This window comes from Candoia aspera, chromosome 1, assembly GCF_035149785.1.
Source record: "Candoia aspera isolate rCanAsp1 chromosome 1, rCanAsp1.hap2, whole genome shotgun sequence".
Classification (NCBI taxonomy): Eukaryota; Metazoa; Chordata; class Lepidosauria; order Squamata; family Boidae; genus Candoia; species Candoia aspera.
In genome coordinates, this window is record NC_086153.1 from 196160223 (window position 1) to 196175094 (window position 14872).

At 40.9% G+C, this 14872-nt stretch overlaps 1 protein-coding gene across 1 annotated transcript in view; it reads right to left on the minus strand.

Annotated features, from left to right (window-relative positions):
- Nucleotides 1-4509: 4509 nt before the first annotated feature.
- The window catches only part of CSRNP3 (cysteine and serine rich nuclear protein 3), a 30453-nt gene continuing 20090 nt past the window's right edge, over nt 4510-14872 (minus strand). The window contains exons 2-4 of the mRNA XM_063318239.1: nt 9811-10070; nt 7598-7894; nt 4510-6013 (exon numbers count right to left, since the gene is read on the minus strand). Of these exons, the coding sequence (XP_063174309.1) occupies nt 4928-6013; nt 7598-7894; nt 9811-10070 (1643 nt within the window). The 3' untranslated portion in view covers nt 4510-4927. The remainder of the gene's footprint in view (nt 6014-7597; nt 7895-9810; nt 10071-14872) is intronic.

Genomic DNA, 14872 nt, shown 5'->3' on the forward strand with positions numbered 1-14872 from the left:
GGTCTAATTCTTTGTACAGGTAATGGACATGTACTGATATAACTTTGTGAAGCTGCATTGTTTAGCTTCATGACACATGTATGTTGGCAGTAATCATGAGAAAAATCACTAACAAAGTTTATGTACCACCAGGCTTTGCCTATCACTGTTCAGATTACAATGTTGTAGTTTCTAGCTGTATTATACGATATCCTTTACATCACATTAAGCATCTAATGTTTCTTTTGAAAATTAACAGTAGATAAGAGCACAATGATGAACTACAGCCAAAAATGTGTTTATCATGTGTGAACATACTAGTAATATTGGGACTTTCCAAGCATACAGAGTTTGCTTGTGTGATTCCAGATGAACTGAGTCAGTCTCAGTCAGAAAGAACAATTTGTACATGGCTCCTTTTCATTTTGAGCCCGCTGGCAGATGGATACAATGTGAGGAAAATCGAACCCATCTCCAGTTTTCACACTTACACTTCATCCATTTGTAAATGGGTCTGATGTGGAAGGGTCCTGTATCCTACTGGATCAGGGTTCAGAAAATATTGATCATGTATTATGGTAGTAAAATAATAGTATTATATGCCTAGTTATTAAAAACAAAGCAACAAACAGTATTTATAACTACTGCAACCTATCTCTGATTTTTTTACAGATCTTATACTTGGAGGCAAGCAAAGTTTATCCCAAACTAATCATTTATCCAAGTCACTCTCTTATATTCCAGTGACTTACAAATCTATGCATTTTCACATTTAAACCAATATAAACAATTGGCAGATGATATGGAGCATGAAAGTTATGAGCTGACTCAACTTTGATTCTGGTCCTGCTGAATCAACACAAGACACGTAGTATCCTTCCTGGTTTTCCAATATGTACTACAGTAGGGCTTCTCAGACTGGTTCATGACCTCCTGAGTGGTCATAAGCAAGTCAAGGGGTTGCACATTTTGCTGACTGGCAAAACATGAAGAGTAGGATCACTGCTAGAACTTGGGCCCACTCTGACTTGTCCAGGCAAAGTGGGAGTGTGATCTAGCAGGATTCTGGCACAATTTTGCAGGGATCTTGCCCTGGAGGCCCATCTGATGCAAAACCCGTGGCTGTAACGGAGTGGGAGAGGGCCCAATGCATGGTCTTTTAGGGCTCCCGAACAATCTTGCAGGGATCTGGCATTAGCTGCATGAAGAATGCATGCTTTTGGATGGAACATTTCCAGCTTTTGGTGGTGGCAGTGGGGGAGGCCTGGACTGGGAGAATTGGTTGGAAGATAGCATATTCTAGTCCCCTTTTTCACTGAAGCATAATCATCTGGCTCTGGCTCCATCATGATATCTAGGTGAGATTTAACTAGTTAGGACAGTGCTTTCAGCTGTCATCCTTCTGACTTGCAAGCCTCATTCCATGAAGTGATTTGCAATGAGATGGAATTAGCTGGCTACAAAGAACATTTGCTTCCAACAGCAATGCCATGCTCCAACTAGCATCTAACAACAAAACCAGCCCAGAGTCGCTTGTCTGTGAGATGGGCGGCTGTATACATTTGAAAAGCAAACGAACAAACAAGCAAGCAAGCATCAAGCATCTTATGCAAATTCATCAGGGTTATTTTCAGTACTGGGGCAACTTAGCCACTGCAAAAATTAAAGCACAACATGCAAAACTGGTACAAAACACACTGAACCATTATTCATCGTTTAGTTACATACAAGAGGTAAAGTTCACAGAGGTAAAGCCAAAATCTAGTAATGTAAGACTAACTGCACTTAATGAGCTATAGGGAGTTTATTCCACCTTCCTTGCCCAAAGTCTGCTCTAGATGAGGATGAAGAAGAAGAAGAAGAAGAAGTAGTAGTAGTAGTAGAAGAAGAAGAAGAAAGAAAGAAAGAAAGAAAGAAAGAAAGAAAGAAAGAAAGAAAGAAAGAAATTCAAATAGGAAAGGATTAAAGACAAGAAGTCAGTTAAGACTAGTCCTTTTGGACATCCAAGTGTCATCTGTTGTTGCTATGCAGCCAGTGCTGACCAGGTGTGTTAAAAATCATGAGAAAGAATATGATCAAGGAAGTCTAAGGCCAAATACAGTTCCAGAAAGTAGGAATCAACACTTGAGCCCAAAGACTGCCTTCTGTAAGCACATGTCAGGAATATGGAACAAGTCTAACTTTCATAGTAAGTGAGGAAATAGAAGAGTAAGAACCACCAAGAATTATCTTCCCCCCATCAAAGTATCTTGGATGTAGCATGTTCTCTGTAAGTGAAAAATGAGTCAACTGGCACTCCTGGTGGTGGCGGCTGCTGCAACCAGAATCATTCCTAGAAGTGGGGAACTTCTACACATAAACTTTCTAAATGTGACAGAGAATCCTTGAGGTTCTATTCAGCCCTCCCCCTTTTGAACATTAATGCAAAACCAGTGGGTTTGCTCATTATGGGATTTGGAGCAAGGTACACCTACAATCTTACTGACAATGGGAATGTTTCTTTTCAGTTAAGCTTGACTGCTTGCCTTCTCAGAATACACAGCAAAAAAGCTGTGGATTCTTCTGCTGAGATCAATGGCAAAGACTGATTTAAGACTGCACTGAGATAAACATGTATTTTGATATGGTTGGTATCTTCTTGATCCAAGCATGCAAAGGCACTTCCTCCCCAGTTGTTTTTTAGCAAAATTACCCAAAGAAGAAATGGAATGCTGTACTTGAAACCACCATCTTCAGAGGACAAACCTACATTTAAAACCTCACACTTTGCCACTTTAAAGAGTGGATGGTACAGGAATAACTAGTTCATTCACTTTTGAACAAGTTGAAGTTAGACTTTTGTGATCCAGGTTACATTCATAAATCTTGTTCTTGAAATCTAGGAAGGAATCTACACCTCAAGCCTTTCACTAAAACAGAGCAATATGCTTACCGACTCTAGTCAACTTTAGATCCTTTCCAATTTGGACATTATCATGAGTAAAATCACACTCAAATGAGAGACTTCATCCCTACAGGTTCCTGGGTATCTTTTCCCTTTTTCAGAGCTCAGGGAATTCTTCCGCAAACAGCATAATGCCATCCTTTTCCTAATGACTTTATTTGGCTAGAGAAAACCTGAGAAAAGTGCTTTCTGAGAATTGTTGAAAATTCTTGCATGATTCTTCCATGGAATGTTTTTTTAAATAGAAGCAATGTTTAAGAACCAACTATTGGTGGTGTCTTCAAGATTTTTCATAGCCATTACAAATAAGAAGAACCACTAAAGTGTATTAGTTGCAGAACAACAAAAAGATACTTACGCAAAAGCTGCAGCTCTGCCCTGGGATGTGAGCACAAGCACACAGCCCACTAAACGTTAACAGAAATGAAGTCCCACTTAAAGCGGTGGAACGTAACATTCCACTAGAGGAATTCCTTTTGATATCTCTGGATCGTTTCCATTAGCAGTGTGTCTAATGTTCCCATGTGACTCTTTGCACATTACCCTATTATTGTATGCAGGGGAGTAAGTGGTTCCAGGGCTAACGGAGACCAAGTGTGCCAGTGAGGTATAATGCTTGGGGGAGATGAGCGTACCACAAGGAGAACCCAAATCAAATCCCATATTGGTCACAGAGCTCCAAAGATAACCTTGGGTCAGTCATTCTCTCTGAATTATTTCTTAAGCTATTGTGAAAATCACTCTGAGCATCTTATAAGTAGGGATGATAATTTTAATAAATAAAAGTATAGTATTCCTACTTTACATGAAGAAATAACCATGGAAAGACGATAACTGTGCTCTTAGTTAATAGAGGGCCCAAGCCAGTCCTGCATATTCATCATTTTCTGCTGCCTGACAAGCAAAGTTCTTCATGAATGGGAGAGTTGCATAAGGAAAACAGTGCTGGCAGAAGGAAAAATGGCCAGTGAATGTGGGGAAGAACGAGGGGAAGATCTGAAGAAATCTGGCTGGATATTGTCCATATTTAACATTATGCATTCATTGGGGATAGTTTACGGATTGAAAAGAACGGAGAGATAGAACTGAGTAGCAAAAGATAACCCAGCTTCCTTGTAATGCTAATGCTTTCTCCCCACCCCGCCCCCAGAAAATCTAAGGATTGTCTTACGTTACACATTTCTAGAAAACGTTCCTGCCTCCACCTGCAATTTAGAGAACAGAATTATTATACATCCTCCTCTCCTTGAGATGGGCACTGGGCAGGAATTACAACAAGAACTCCACACCAGTGTCATCAAAATGACGGGTTTATCCCCTACATTCCTGGGTTGCAGATATGAATAATCCCTAGTGCAGATCAGAGAACAGGGTTTGTGGCCAGCCGTGCTGCCCTCACAAAAACTACTTGCCTAGTGAAATCTGGTTGTGCTGTTCTGCTCCAAGGAGCAAGCGGCTCATTTTTATCAAGATATGAGTACTAAGCTACAATAAATAAAATATACATTACTGAATAATTCAGTTTTTTTTTTGTTTGCAGTCACATTTATATTTAAAAAATCATCAACCTCAAATAGGAGATATTTTAATACCCTAAACATAAAGATCCCAAAGTAATATTTTTATTATCTTGCACAGGCCCAACAATAAAATAAGATGCTGTAAGTTAGAGAGCCCAACATAAATCAATATGTGGGCTGTTATTTGTACTTTATGTATGTGGATGTGGCTATATATGTCTGTCTGGATTATTTTAAAATCTGGGTATTCTCTATCAAAGGACCATTCTATTTTTATAAAAGTTTACTTTTTACACAAACTGTTTTTGTGCAATGGCCACAGCCAATAGAGCTTTACAGAAAAACAACCATGAAAAAAAATCAAAACATTAACTACAGTCTTTCCCCTTACCTCCACTGCAAGGAGAAAATAATAAGAATGGTTCCAGGGAATCCAATTAAAATAGAGTGCATTTGAAATAGAGCAATCCAATCCTAAAATAATTTAAACAGGTACTGTTTCCATGACAGGAGATTTGATACACTCTTCATGTAGTCTGCTCTTTTCTGAAAGGCTGAGTGAATTCTCAGCGGGACGCTCTGGGAGGTGAGGGCCACCATTCAAAGTAGAAACAAATCCATCTTGCGAAGGATTCTTCAAGTATGAAGGAAAGTCCGCTTGGGAATGCCTTGGCCGGTGTTCAGCATATAAACTGCTACGTGGAACAACATTATCGCTTTCTGACGAGGAGCAGCAAACTATGACAGATGGGTTTGAAGGAGGATACAGGGAGCTGCCGTAATTTTCCTCTGAGGGCCGCGTGTAGTCCACAAACAGTTCTGGAGTTGGGTTATAAGGCACCAGAGAAAGAGTACCGTTCTTAACAGTCTCTCTTTCAGAGTAAGTGTCCCGAATCTGGTTAGGAGTGCCAGGGCCATGGTTCTCAATTTGGTAATACAGTGATGAGGAGCTAGGATAGTAGGAAATAGCCTTTGGCTGGTTTTCATGCAAGGCAGTGCTGTCCGAATAGCAAAGGACAGAAGGAAGGGCTTGACCTGCGTCAGCATGAGCACCCAAACCTTCCAGACATTCATCTACTTTTTCTTCTTCTTCTTCTTCTTCTTCCTCCTCCTCCTCCTCCTCCTCGTCTTCTTCCTCCTCATCGTCCTCGTCCTCATCTTCATCTGTTTCACTGGGTGCTAAACTCTGTGTGCTGGAATCTGTAACCCCACTACAAAAGCTACTTGCATCTTCCTCCTCCTCCTCCTCTTCCTCTCCTGGGCAATCCAAGTCATCTGCTGCCTGCAAATGCATCACTGCAGCCCGAGGTTCTGCCTCTATTTCAAAGTTCTCTGGGACCGAGAATTCTAGTGGGTGGGAGGTGGGGCCCATTGAACTGCTGTGAGCACTTAGCTCAGTGTGGCAACCATTCAGTGTGGGGACTTGCTGCTCTCTGTTTTTCTCCAATTCAAGTTTCATTATAGTGTGCAAAAAGTGAGTCCGAACCCGAATGGGGTTAAATTCAATCCTACCAGCTGTATTGCTGCATCCTTCTTTAGTGCAACCACATGGGAAAGACATACGATCCACCTTAGAAAAAAGATGATGGATTAAGTGTTTGGTTGGGAACTATCAAACTTGACGTGCTAGAAACTGTTAGTAAAACAGGAATCTTCATCAAAGAAAATTGCCTTGGAATCCACACTAAAGGCTGATATACAAAATAAATTAATCACATTAAATAAAAACTAGTCTTACAAAATTTCTTTCTGGCAGCAAGAAACCCAGATAAGAGGTGTTGGAAAGGGAAAGCTGTCTGGCTTTGCAAATTGCCTGAGCCCTTGTTTACTTTTTAGAAGAAGCTATATTTCATACCTCATTAAAAATTATGATTTATAAATGAGAATGGCTTTCACATATCATACTAAGCCAAAAACACACAAACCACATGATGACTCCCTGTGGATGGTGAATCCAGTTACTGAAGACAAGGTGGCTATGAGACGAATGACAGCTCGGTCCGGTTAAGCAATGACAAATGGGCCATGGGACTTCCTGTCCCTTTGTTCTGCTTTAGTATCACTACCCCCTCCTTACTGTGCTGGTCTAATGACTCCTAATGGTTATGCCAACGTTTAGGATTAATCCAGGTGACTGCTAAGTAGCAGAACAGTAGATTCTTGTTTCAGATGTTCAGGCTTGATGGGGCATTTTAGTTAACCCTAGCTGCCTTACATATTCATGGATGGGATAAGGTTATGCCCCAGAAGTTAGAGAGGTGATCCCATTTGCTGCTCTGTTTTTTTCCAATTCCACTGTGAAATTGGTGGGGGTGAATTTGGATATTTCACTCCAAATGGATCTTGAAGTAGCAAAAACACCAGCACCATATGAAATCTGACTAGTGTTTGTCTTCTTTAGCACAAACACAAACACAAAAGCAGGGAGGGGGCTGGTTTTATTTCCCTTATGATGTTTATAAGATGGACAAAGTCTCTTTAATCTTTTTTAAACCTGGAAACAGAATGGAGCTCTTCTCCAGAAGGCTTCTGTTCCATCAGCACTTCCTGGACTGCCCACCTTAACTCAGAACTTTACAGCCATGCTGGTAATCCAGGAAGAAGCACTGCTGAAGCGTATGTCAGGAGAACCCTAACCCTACTGCTAACAAAAATGGGGTTCTAAAACTTTAAGTTAACCTCCTTCAACCTGTTGCCCTTAAGCTTGGATGGAACATTACTGTGCTTATGAGGAATTCTGAGTTGGAGAAGACAGCTCTCAGAAGTGCTGATCCAAGACCAAAACTTGGGCTATCTGCCTTATGAATATACCATATCTTCTTTATTGTACTTTGCCATGTACTTCTAAGCAAGTACATTTTAAAGCTGCATAGGGAATCCGTGGCCCTCCAGATGATGCTGAATTACTCCTCAGATCACTCAATACTGGACATGCTTGCTGTAACTGCTGGGATTTGTGTTTCAGCAACATCTGGAGGGACATACGACATCCCTGCCACCTTACGTTTCCCTCCACAGTGGCTGGGAAACTTGGGCAGTGCCTCTCTTTGGAACGCTTAGGTGAGTATGAATGGGAAGGATGTCCTTCCTTTTTTGAGAATAAAACACCTGGAGCTACCCTTTGGTGAAAAATACCTTAGGGAAGCCCTCTCACCTGGCATTTTATGCCTGCGAGGCAGCAAGTGCAAGTTTCCGGGTCACAGAAGATTCGACAATCACAGCCGCAGTCCTCCCTTGAAAGGCGGATGGCTCGCAGCTCATGTTTTTCTTCCACATCAATCTTCTTGACTCCAGAGGCTCGCAGGAGCGCCCTTCGTTTTTTTGTTGGCAGAGGTTGTAGAAAGAAGTACTCGTCTACTTCAGTGTTGTCTAGATCTATATCATCATCAGAAATGTCATCCAGCGTCAAAGTGTTTGCTTCCTCAGATTCCACCGTGCCATTATTAGTCATCTGTAGTAAGTAACATTAAAGATGGGTCACAGCTCCACTGAGCAGAATGTTTGTACAATGGAAACAATTTACACAGCTTAAGCTTTGTTATGCAAGAGTGTAGAATTGATTTATGAGGACCACACCATCTTTAAAAAATCTCTCTGCTTTGTTTTGATGGCTCTTACTATTTCTGAACAAGTGAACAACTGAAGTCGCTTTAAAGCATTTACAAACAGCTCATGCCATAGACCAAGCTTTGGTAACACACAATAAATCTTCCCTGTAACAATTTTGGTTTAGCAGACCCTGGATTCAATGAACAAAATCTGTCTGTCTACTGTATGTTTCTGTGCCTGGGTAAAATCCTATTTGCCATATTACACATTCATAAAATGCATATGTGTAACATCCTATTCCTATTTTACACATGCAAAGAGTGTATAAAGTGAGCATGCATAAAATTCCATTTGCATTTAATGAATACTCTGCTTTAAGGGATGCACCTTTCTCCCAGTAGTCCATTAAATCAAGGGTTTAGGGCAGTGTTTCTCAAACTTGGCAACTTTAAGAAACATTGGTTTAGGGTAACACATAATCAGTTTTATTTTTATGGTGCTCTTCACACTACTGTGTCCCATCAACTGTATTCTGGGGAATGCCACAATGTTTCCTGCCTCTCTTGAATGGGCATGTACAAAAAAACAAAACAAAAAACAGGGCTTACATTGTGAAGCTCCATCTGCCATCTTGCTGATTCTGACCCTCCCTTGCAGGAGCCTCTGGGATTGGAAAAATATTCAGAAAGATGCTCTACAAACCCCTTAGCATGAGCAGAGCACATCTTCTCTGCAGCTGTGCCTTTTGCAAAGCTCACATAGCTGCTTTGATATACCCCCTTGCTGTCTCTGCATGGGAGTGGATGCCCAGCCATTTCTCTTTGCTGGTAGTCCAGGAGAAACTAGTTTTGTGCATCCACTACTGAGGACAGTTTGGAAGCAGCTATATCAGCCTTGTAAAGGAAGCAGCTGCTTTAATACTTTAAAGAGAGATGTTTTGTTTGTGCTAATGCACTTTGCAAAACACCTATTTCAAATGCTTTACACAGCCCTAGTATGTTGCCATTTGCCTAGGACTTCCTTTTAAAAAAAAAAGGGGGGGGATGTATCAAGAACAGTAGCTTGCATGCAGCAATCAATTATACATATCCAGGTAAGCAATATCAGACCTATCACTGGCAGATGTGTCCAGTATAAAGAATCACCTCCTAGAGCAGTGTTTCTCAACCTTAGCAACTCTAAGATGTGTGGACTTCAACTCCCAAGGTTCTGGCGCCTGGGGAATTCTGGGAGTTGAAGTCCACACATCTTAAAGTTGCCAAGATAGAGAAACCCTGTCCTAGAGAGTCAAAATAAGCCCCTGTGTAAACTGAAAGGTATAAGTTTCAGCGTTTTCTGCAACTGGATATCACACAGAGTAAATATAGTTGGCTGTTACAATTTTCCCGGCAGCCTATTATATGATTCAAAGAGAAAGGGGGGAAAAAAAAACAAAGAACAAAACTTCCTGAATATCAGCCCAAAATGTCTTGTGCAGAACAATCCACACATAGCAGCTGGCTTAACCTTATTTTCATTCTGATCAAAGCTGTAACTTTGATGGAGTGGAACGAATTGCCATCGTATCTGCATAGCAGGAAGAAAGTGATCATCTTAAAGAGCCCAGGTAGAAGCCTATTAAACTTCTGATGAGCTAATGTGAGAGACAGGGTCAATGCCAGCTTGTGGGAAACAACTGAACTGCAGCCATCTTAGAAGTGGAGAGGCAGCCTTGCCAAGGATAGTAAGTGCCAATCCCACTGTTAGTGTTTTGGGACCATATGTCGGGGAAGGGGGGAAGGATTTCATTTCTCTTTCTTTCTTTCTTTCTTTCTTTACCTTGAGTTTTAAGGAGTTCAGCTTTTCCTCCCTGAGATGTTCTCTTAACATCTCCCGATGAAGCCGCTCTTGTTCCATTGCAAACTCCCCCAGAGTGTATTGGCGTATGCTGTTGTGGCGAGTGGACATGCCCAAGGTGCTGCCTCCTTGGCTGGGAACACTTGTGAACCCTTGCCTCCTGGTAAAGTAGTATACTGTAACACAATTAAAATGTACATTTTTTGTCCTCTTCCTTTTCTCACTCTTCAGAATTGAGGATGCTAGAATGGAAACAAATGATAAGTTTCAATCAAGCCATGTTTATCCATGTCTTAAGCCCTTAACACTGCAATCCACTAGGCTAAAACGGATGGGGTGGGAAGTGTACAACAGAGAGGGTAGTGACAGAATACCAGTTGCAGCTCTGCAACACAAACTCTGCTCCTTTTGTACTTGTGACACAAAGTTGCATATAAATACCTAAGAGCTGGAGCCTGTGTTGTAACATCACAACACACAAACTGTGGTTTGCTCCAGATGCCTCTGGAAGCATGTCTAAATGCTACAGGGGAAATGCCAGACAGGAAAGTTCTCTGCTTCATTACCTTCCTTAACCACTTGTCCAGGGTTGACCTGACACACTGCAGCTATCTTGCCCTGCCTCCTAAAGGCAGCATACAAGCTTAATTCAGCATGTCAAATTCATTTTTATAAGTCAAAGTATGTCAGCCTTCACCAGGTAGACCAGACAGAAAAGATGACCAGATAAACTAATTTTGCTTTACTGTAAAGCTACATTAACAGAATCTTGCAAGTCTGAAGGTACAATTCTCCCGCCATCTCCTTTACAGCCTGGGGAGCTAGGGAGGGTCCCTTCTGAGCCTCTTGCCCCACCCACTATCCAGCTGCGGGCTATGCTGTCTCTTATCTGATCATTCCCTAGGCAGCGTCTCTGGTCCCAGTCTCCCAAGGTCTTTCCCACAACCATTACAAAGTATTACTGATAGTGTCAATCAATTAGCTAGTTAAAAACAGTGTGGTAAAGTAATTGCTCTGTCCTCACAACAGACTTCACCAAGTGAGCTACTAATCAAGTGAAATCTCCTTATCAGAGGCTTGGACAACACACCATCACACTAATTGGCTTGTGCATCACAATTCTGGAAATCCAATGTGTTCCCCCCCACAGCCCCCAACTTTCTCCAAAGCCTGCCTGGTATCTGAATGCAGCCATTCAGGGTTTGGGAGTGTTTTGTGCTGACAGACCTTGGCAATCACTTCAGTAAATGAGAGACTTGTGCTTTCAGCTGCTCTTAATCTCCAACTCTTTTTCTTGGAGGACTAGAGAGACAAAATGGATTAATTGACTGGGTTTAGGTGTTCTCAAAGTATAACTGACTGGGGGAGGGGAATAATTTAATCCTGTGCATCAATGAGTCTGGGGATAAATTTAATCCCTGGGAGTTAACTGAATGGGTCAACTGAAACTTATTTTAGTGTTCTCCTAATATACTACACGCACTTGACCTAGTAAAGTGTGTGTGGGAACTGGACCACAGAGATGGCCCTGCTTAACTGGGGATTAGATATCTGCTAAACTATTTAAATTATTTAAATTAATTTTAATTCCTACACTTATAAAACCTGCAAATGCCAAGTGCCATTTTAGAAAAGGTGTTAATCTCAGTATGGGGAGAAATGGAAAGTCTGCTGCAAATGTTGTCTGCTGAACTATCCATCACTTAAAAAACATTTTTTAAAGAATTATTTTAATCATCTGCAAATGCATTCAGACTTAATTGGCTGACAGTACCTCCCAGAAAAAAATTATGCAGATATAATTGATTATCAATCCAGCTCTTATGATTCATAAATTGCTTAACTGGATAGCAGCAGGGACTACTGTTGTTTTTGTTAGGTAGTAACATAGCAACTTTCAAGGACAACTCAAAAGGCAGACCTATGTCCAGAGGAACTTACAGTCTGAATGTGGTTGTCCACGAGTCAACACAAAGACTGCAGGGTAGAAAATGATGATTTAAGAAATGCACAAGTAACTTTAGGTCAACAGAATTCCCTGCACTGGGCTGGGGCTGCCTCTCAAGTTAGTTGACTTTGCTTGTAGCATAATTTTCTCCTACACTGTTACCTTTAAATGGAGCGAGTAGATAGCCCACTTCTTTCATATAACTCCTTGGGCAAGGTATCCTTACACAGTCCCTTGGGGCACTCCCCATCAGCCATCGAATGTTGGTGGTACAATGAGATTATACACAGAATAACATACTCCCCCCATTTGTTCCCACCACTTTGTCTTCTTCTCAAAAGAAGAAATTCAGAATTAGATCATGCTAGTGTAAGGAAGGCTGAGCGCTGAAGAATTGATGCTTTCGAACTGCGGTGTTGGAGAAGAATCTTAAGAGTCCCTTGGACAGCAAGGAGGTCAAATCAGTCAATCCTACGGGAGATCAACCCTGACTGTTCATTGGAAGGACAGATACTGAAGCTGAAGCTCAAATACTTTGGCCACCTAATGTGAAGAGAGGACTCACTGGAAAAGACCCTGATGCTGGGAAAGACTGAAGGCAAAAGGAGAAGGGGACCGCAGAGGATGAGATAGTTAGATAGCATCACCGATGCAATGAACATGAATTTGAGTAAACTCCAGGACACAGTGGAGGACAGGAAAGCCTGGCGTGCGATGATCCATGGGGTCACGAAGAGTCGGACTTAACAAGTGAACAACAATAAGTATGGTGAAAGCCAGTTTGGTGTAGTGGTTAAGGCACTGGACTAGAAACTGGGTGACCATGAGTTCTAGTCCTGCCTTAGGCACAAAGCCAGCTGGGCCAGTCCCTCTCTCTCAGCCCGAGGAAGGAGGCAATGGCAAACCACTTCTGAAAAACCTTGCTAAGAAAACTACAGAGAGTCTCCCAGAATTGGACACAATTGAACAGATTAAAAAAAAAAAAAAACCATGGTGAAATGGGCCCAGAGCTCTAAATGTGATTGTTTACAGAAGATGCTGTTATTCCAGCTTTCTGGTGATAGCAAAATACCTGAGAATGGAAAATGATGTTTCATTTTTTAAAAAAAATACTGCTAGATGTCAATCAGAACATATCCAGGCACTCATCAACTTCACCTGATATCTACTTTTGTGAAATACTGTGTCTGCTAGGAAGTGGAATAATAGAAAATGTCTTAATTAGGTTTTCATATGCTCGATGTTTCATATAAAGTTACTATAATCAGGGGATGAATAAACAACTTTTTTGTTTACCATCAAATCTAGCTCATTTATGCTTATTCTTGAAATAAGAACATTGTTTCTGATTTGGCAACATTTTCAAGACAGGGCTGCCAAAATCATCAATATCATCTTCCTTACCATCTTCATTAGAAATCTCAGAAATTCTTTAATCCTGCAAGATTTTGCCAATTTAATCTGTAGATCTTTTGAGATATGATATGAGAATGCCTAAATCATCTTGTTAGATCCTGTACTGTACCAGATTTTGGCATTCTCATACAAGATCCTGTAAGACTACAGGGGAAAGTTATTCAGTGCAATCATTATATCAGAAATAAATGAATTAATTAGGGTTACAGTCTTTCCAGACTCCTCTTACAAATGGGTATTCCTCCTTTCCTTAAGAAATTAACAAGCAGTCTAGGTAATGTGCATACATTTTGAAACAGTGCCCCCCCTTTTAAAAATGCTCCATCTAAACTTTGTTTGCTTGTACCACTGCCTAGTCAGGCCTCTTGCAGAAATCCGGAATGCTTTTGTTTTCTGCACACAAACATAAGCAGCACTTAGCCTATAAAGAAAGAAATAGGAATTGCACTTGCAGAAGCTGTTTTGACTCTTCCGCCTGGTGTACTTGGGGGTAGCAATACGACACTGAAAGCATGAGATGATGAATCATACTTATGTAATTCAGGTGTGACAGTTGCACAGGTATGATGGGAGAAACGTAATGTGAAAAGAAAGGAACTAAAAGGATTGTAAAAGATGCTGACGGCCTTTGTAATAAGAAGCTATGCATTTTAACAGCCTCAGCCTGGCAAAAAGCACAAAGCTAGTCAAAACAGTTTCAGGAAATTTGTCCTTTGGCCTTGCAGTCTGTTTTTCCATCACACCACAAATCAATCAGGAATGCTACCAGGGCTTTTAAACTTAGGTTACAGATGCTTTTTAGCCCTTTATTGTCAATGGAGTGAAGGTTTTGCAACCAGAATAAAACCAATTCTGTTTTAAAAAATGAGAAAGAACAATGCATATCATGCAATACTGCTTTTCAAATTGTGCTCTGGTGAAGGTTTCAGTGTTAGAAGCTTATTCAGCCCTCTTCAATGGAAGGACAGCAATTATTGGTAAATGTCCCTGAAAGACAGCTTTCCCATCATTACTGAACTCCAGGAGAGTGACCCTGTCTAGGATAGATGTGCCCCCAACCTGGATGAGCCTGTCTACTGACCCAAAAGTAACAGAATCATAGAATCATGAGTTGGAAGGGGCCACAAGGATCATCTAGTCCAACCCTCTGCAATGTGCAAAACAAACAAACACAAACAAACCATCCTAGAGAAGTATCTGTCCAGACTCTTCTTAAAAATCTCCAGAAACTGAGAAACCACATCTCTGTGGGCATTCCTTTACTACTGTACAAGCTTTGATATGGTCAAATAGACTGATCAATGAATAATAATAATAATAATAATAATAATAATTAATACTGTACAAACTGAACAATAGGAAACCTTATATTTAAGCAAAATCTAGGTAGCTGCAACCAGTACCCATTATTTCTGGTTCTAGTTTCTGTTGCAATGGAAAAGAATTCCTGAGCATCTTCCCTATAGTAGTTTCAATGTACCTGAAGGCTGACATCACGTTACCCCAAGTATGCTTTCCCAAATCCAGTCCACCTCTGCATTTAAATAAATAGTTCAGAACAGGCACAGAATCTTTAGCAATGTAAAAAGAGCCACATAGTAATTCTCTCCCAAGAAATGTGGCACTGTCATCACTAGGACAAGGATTTCTATGACCTAAAATTTTTAGAAATATGCAAGC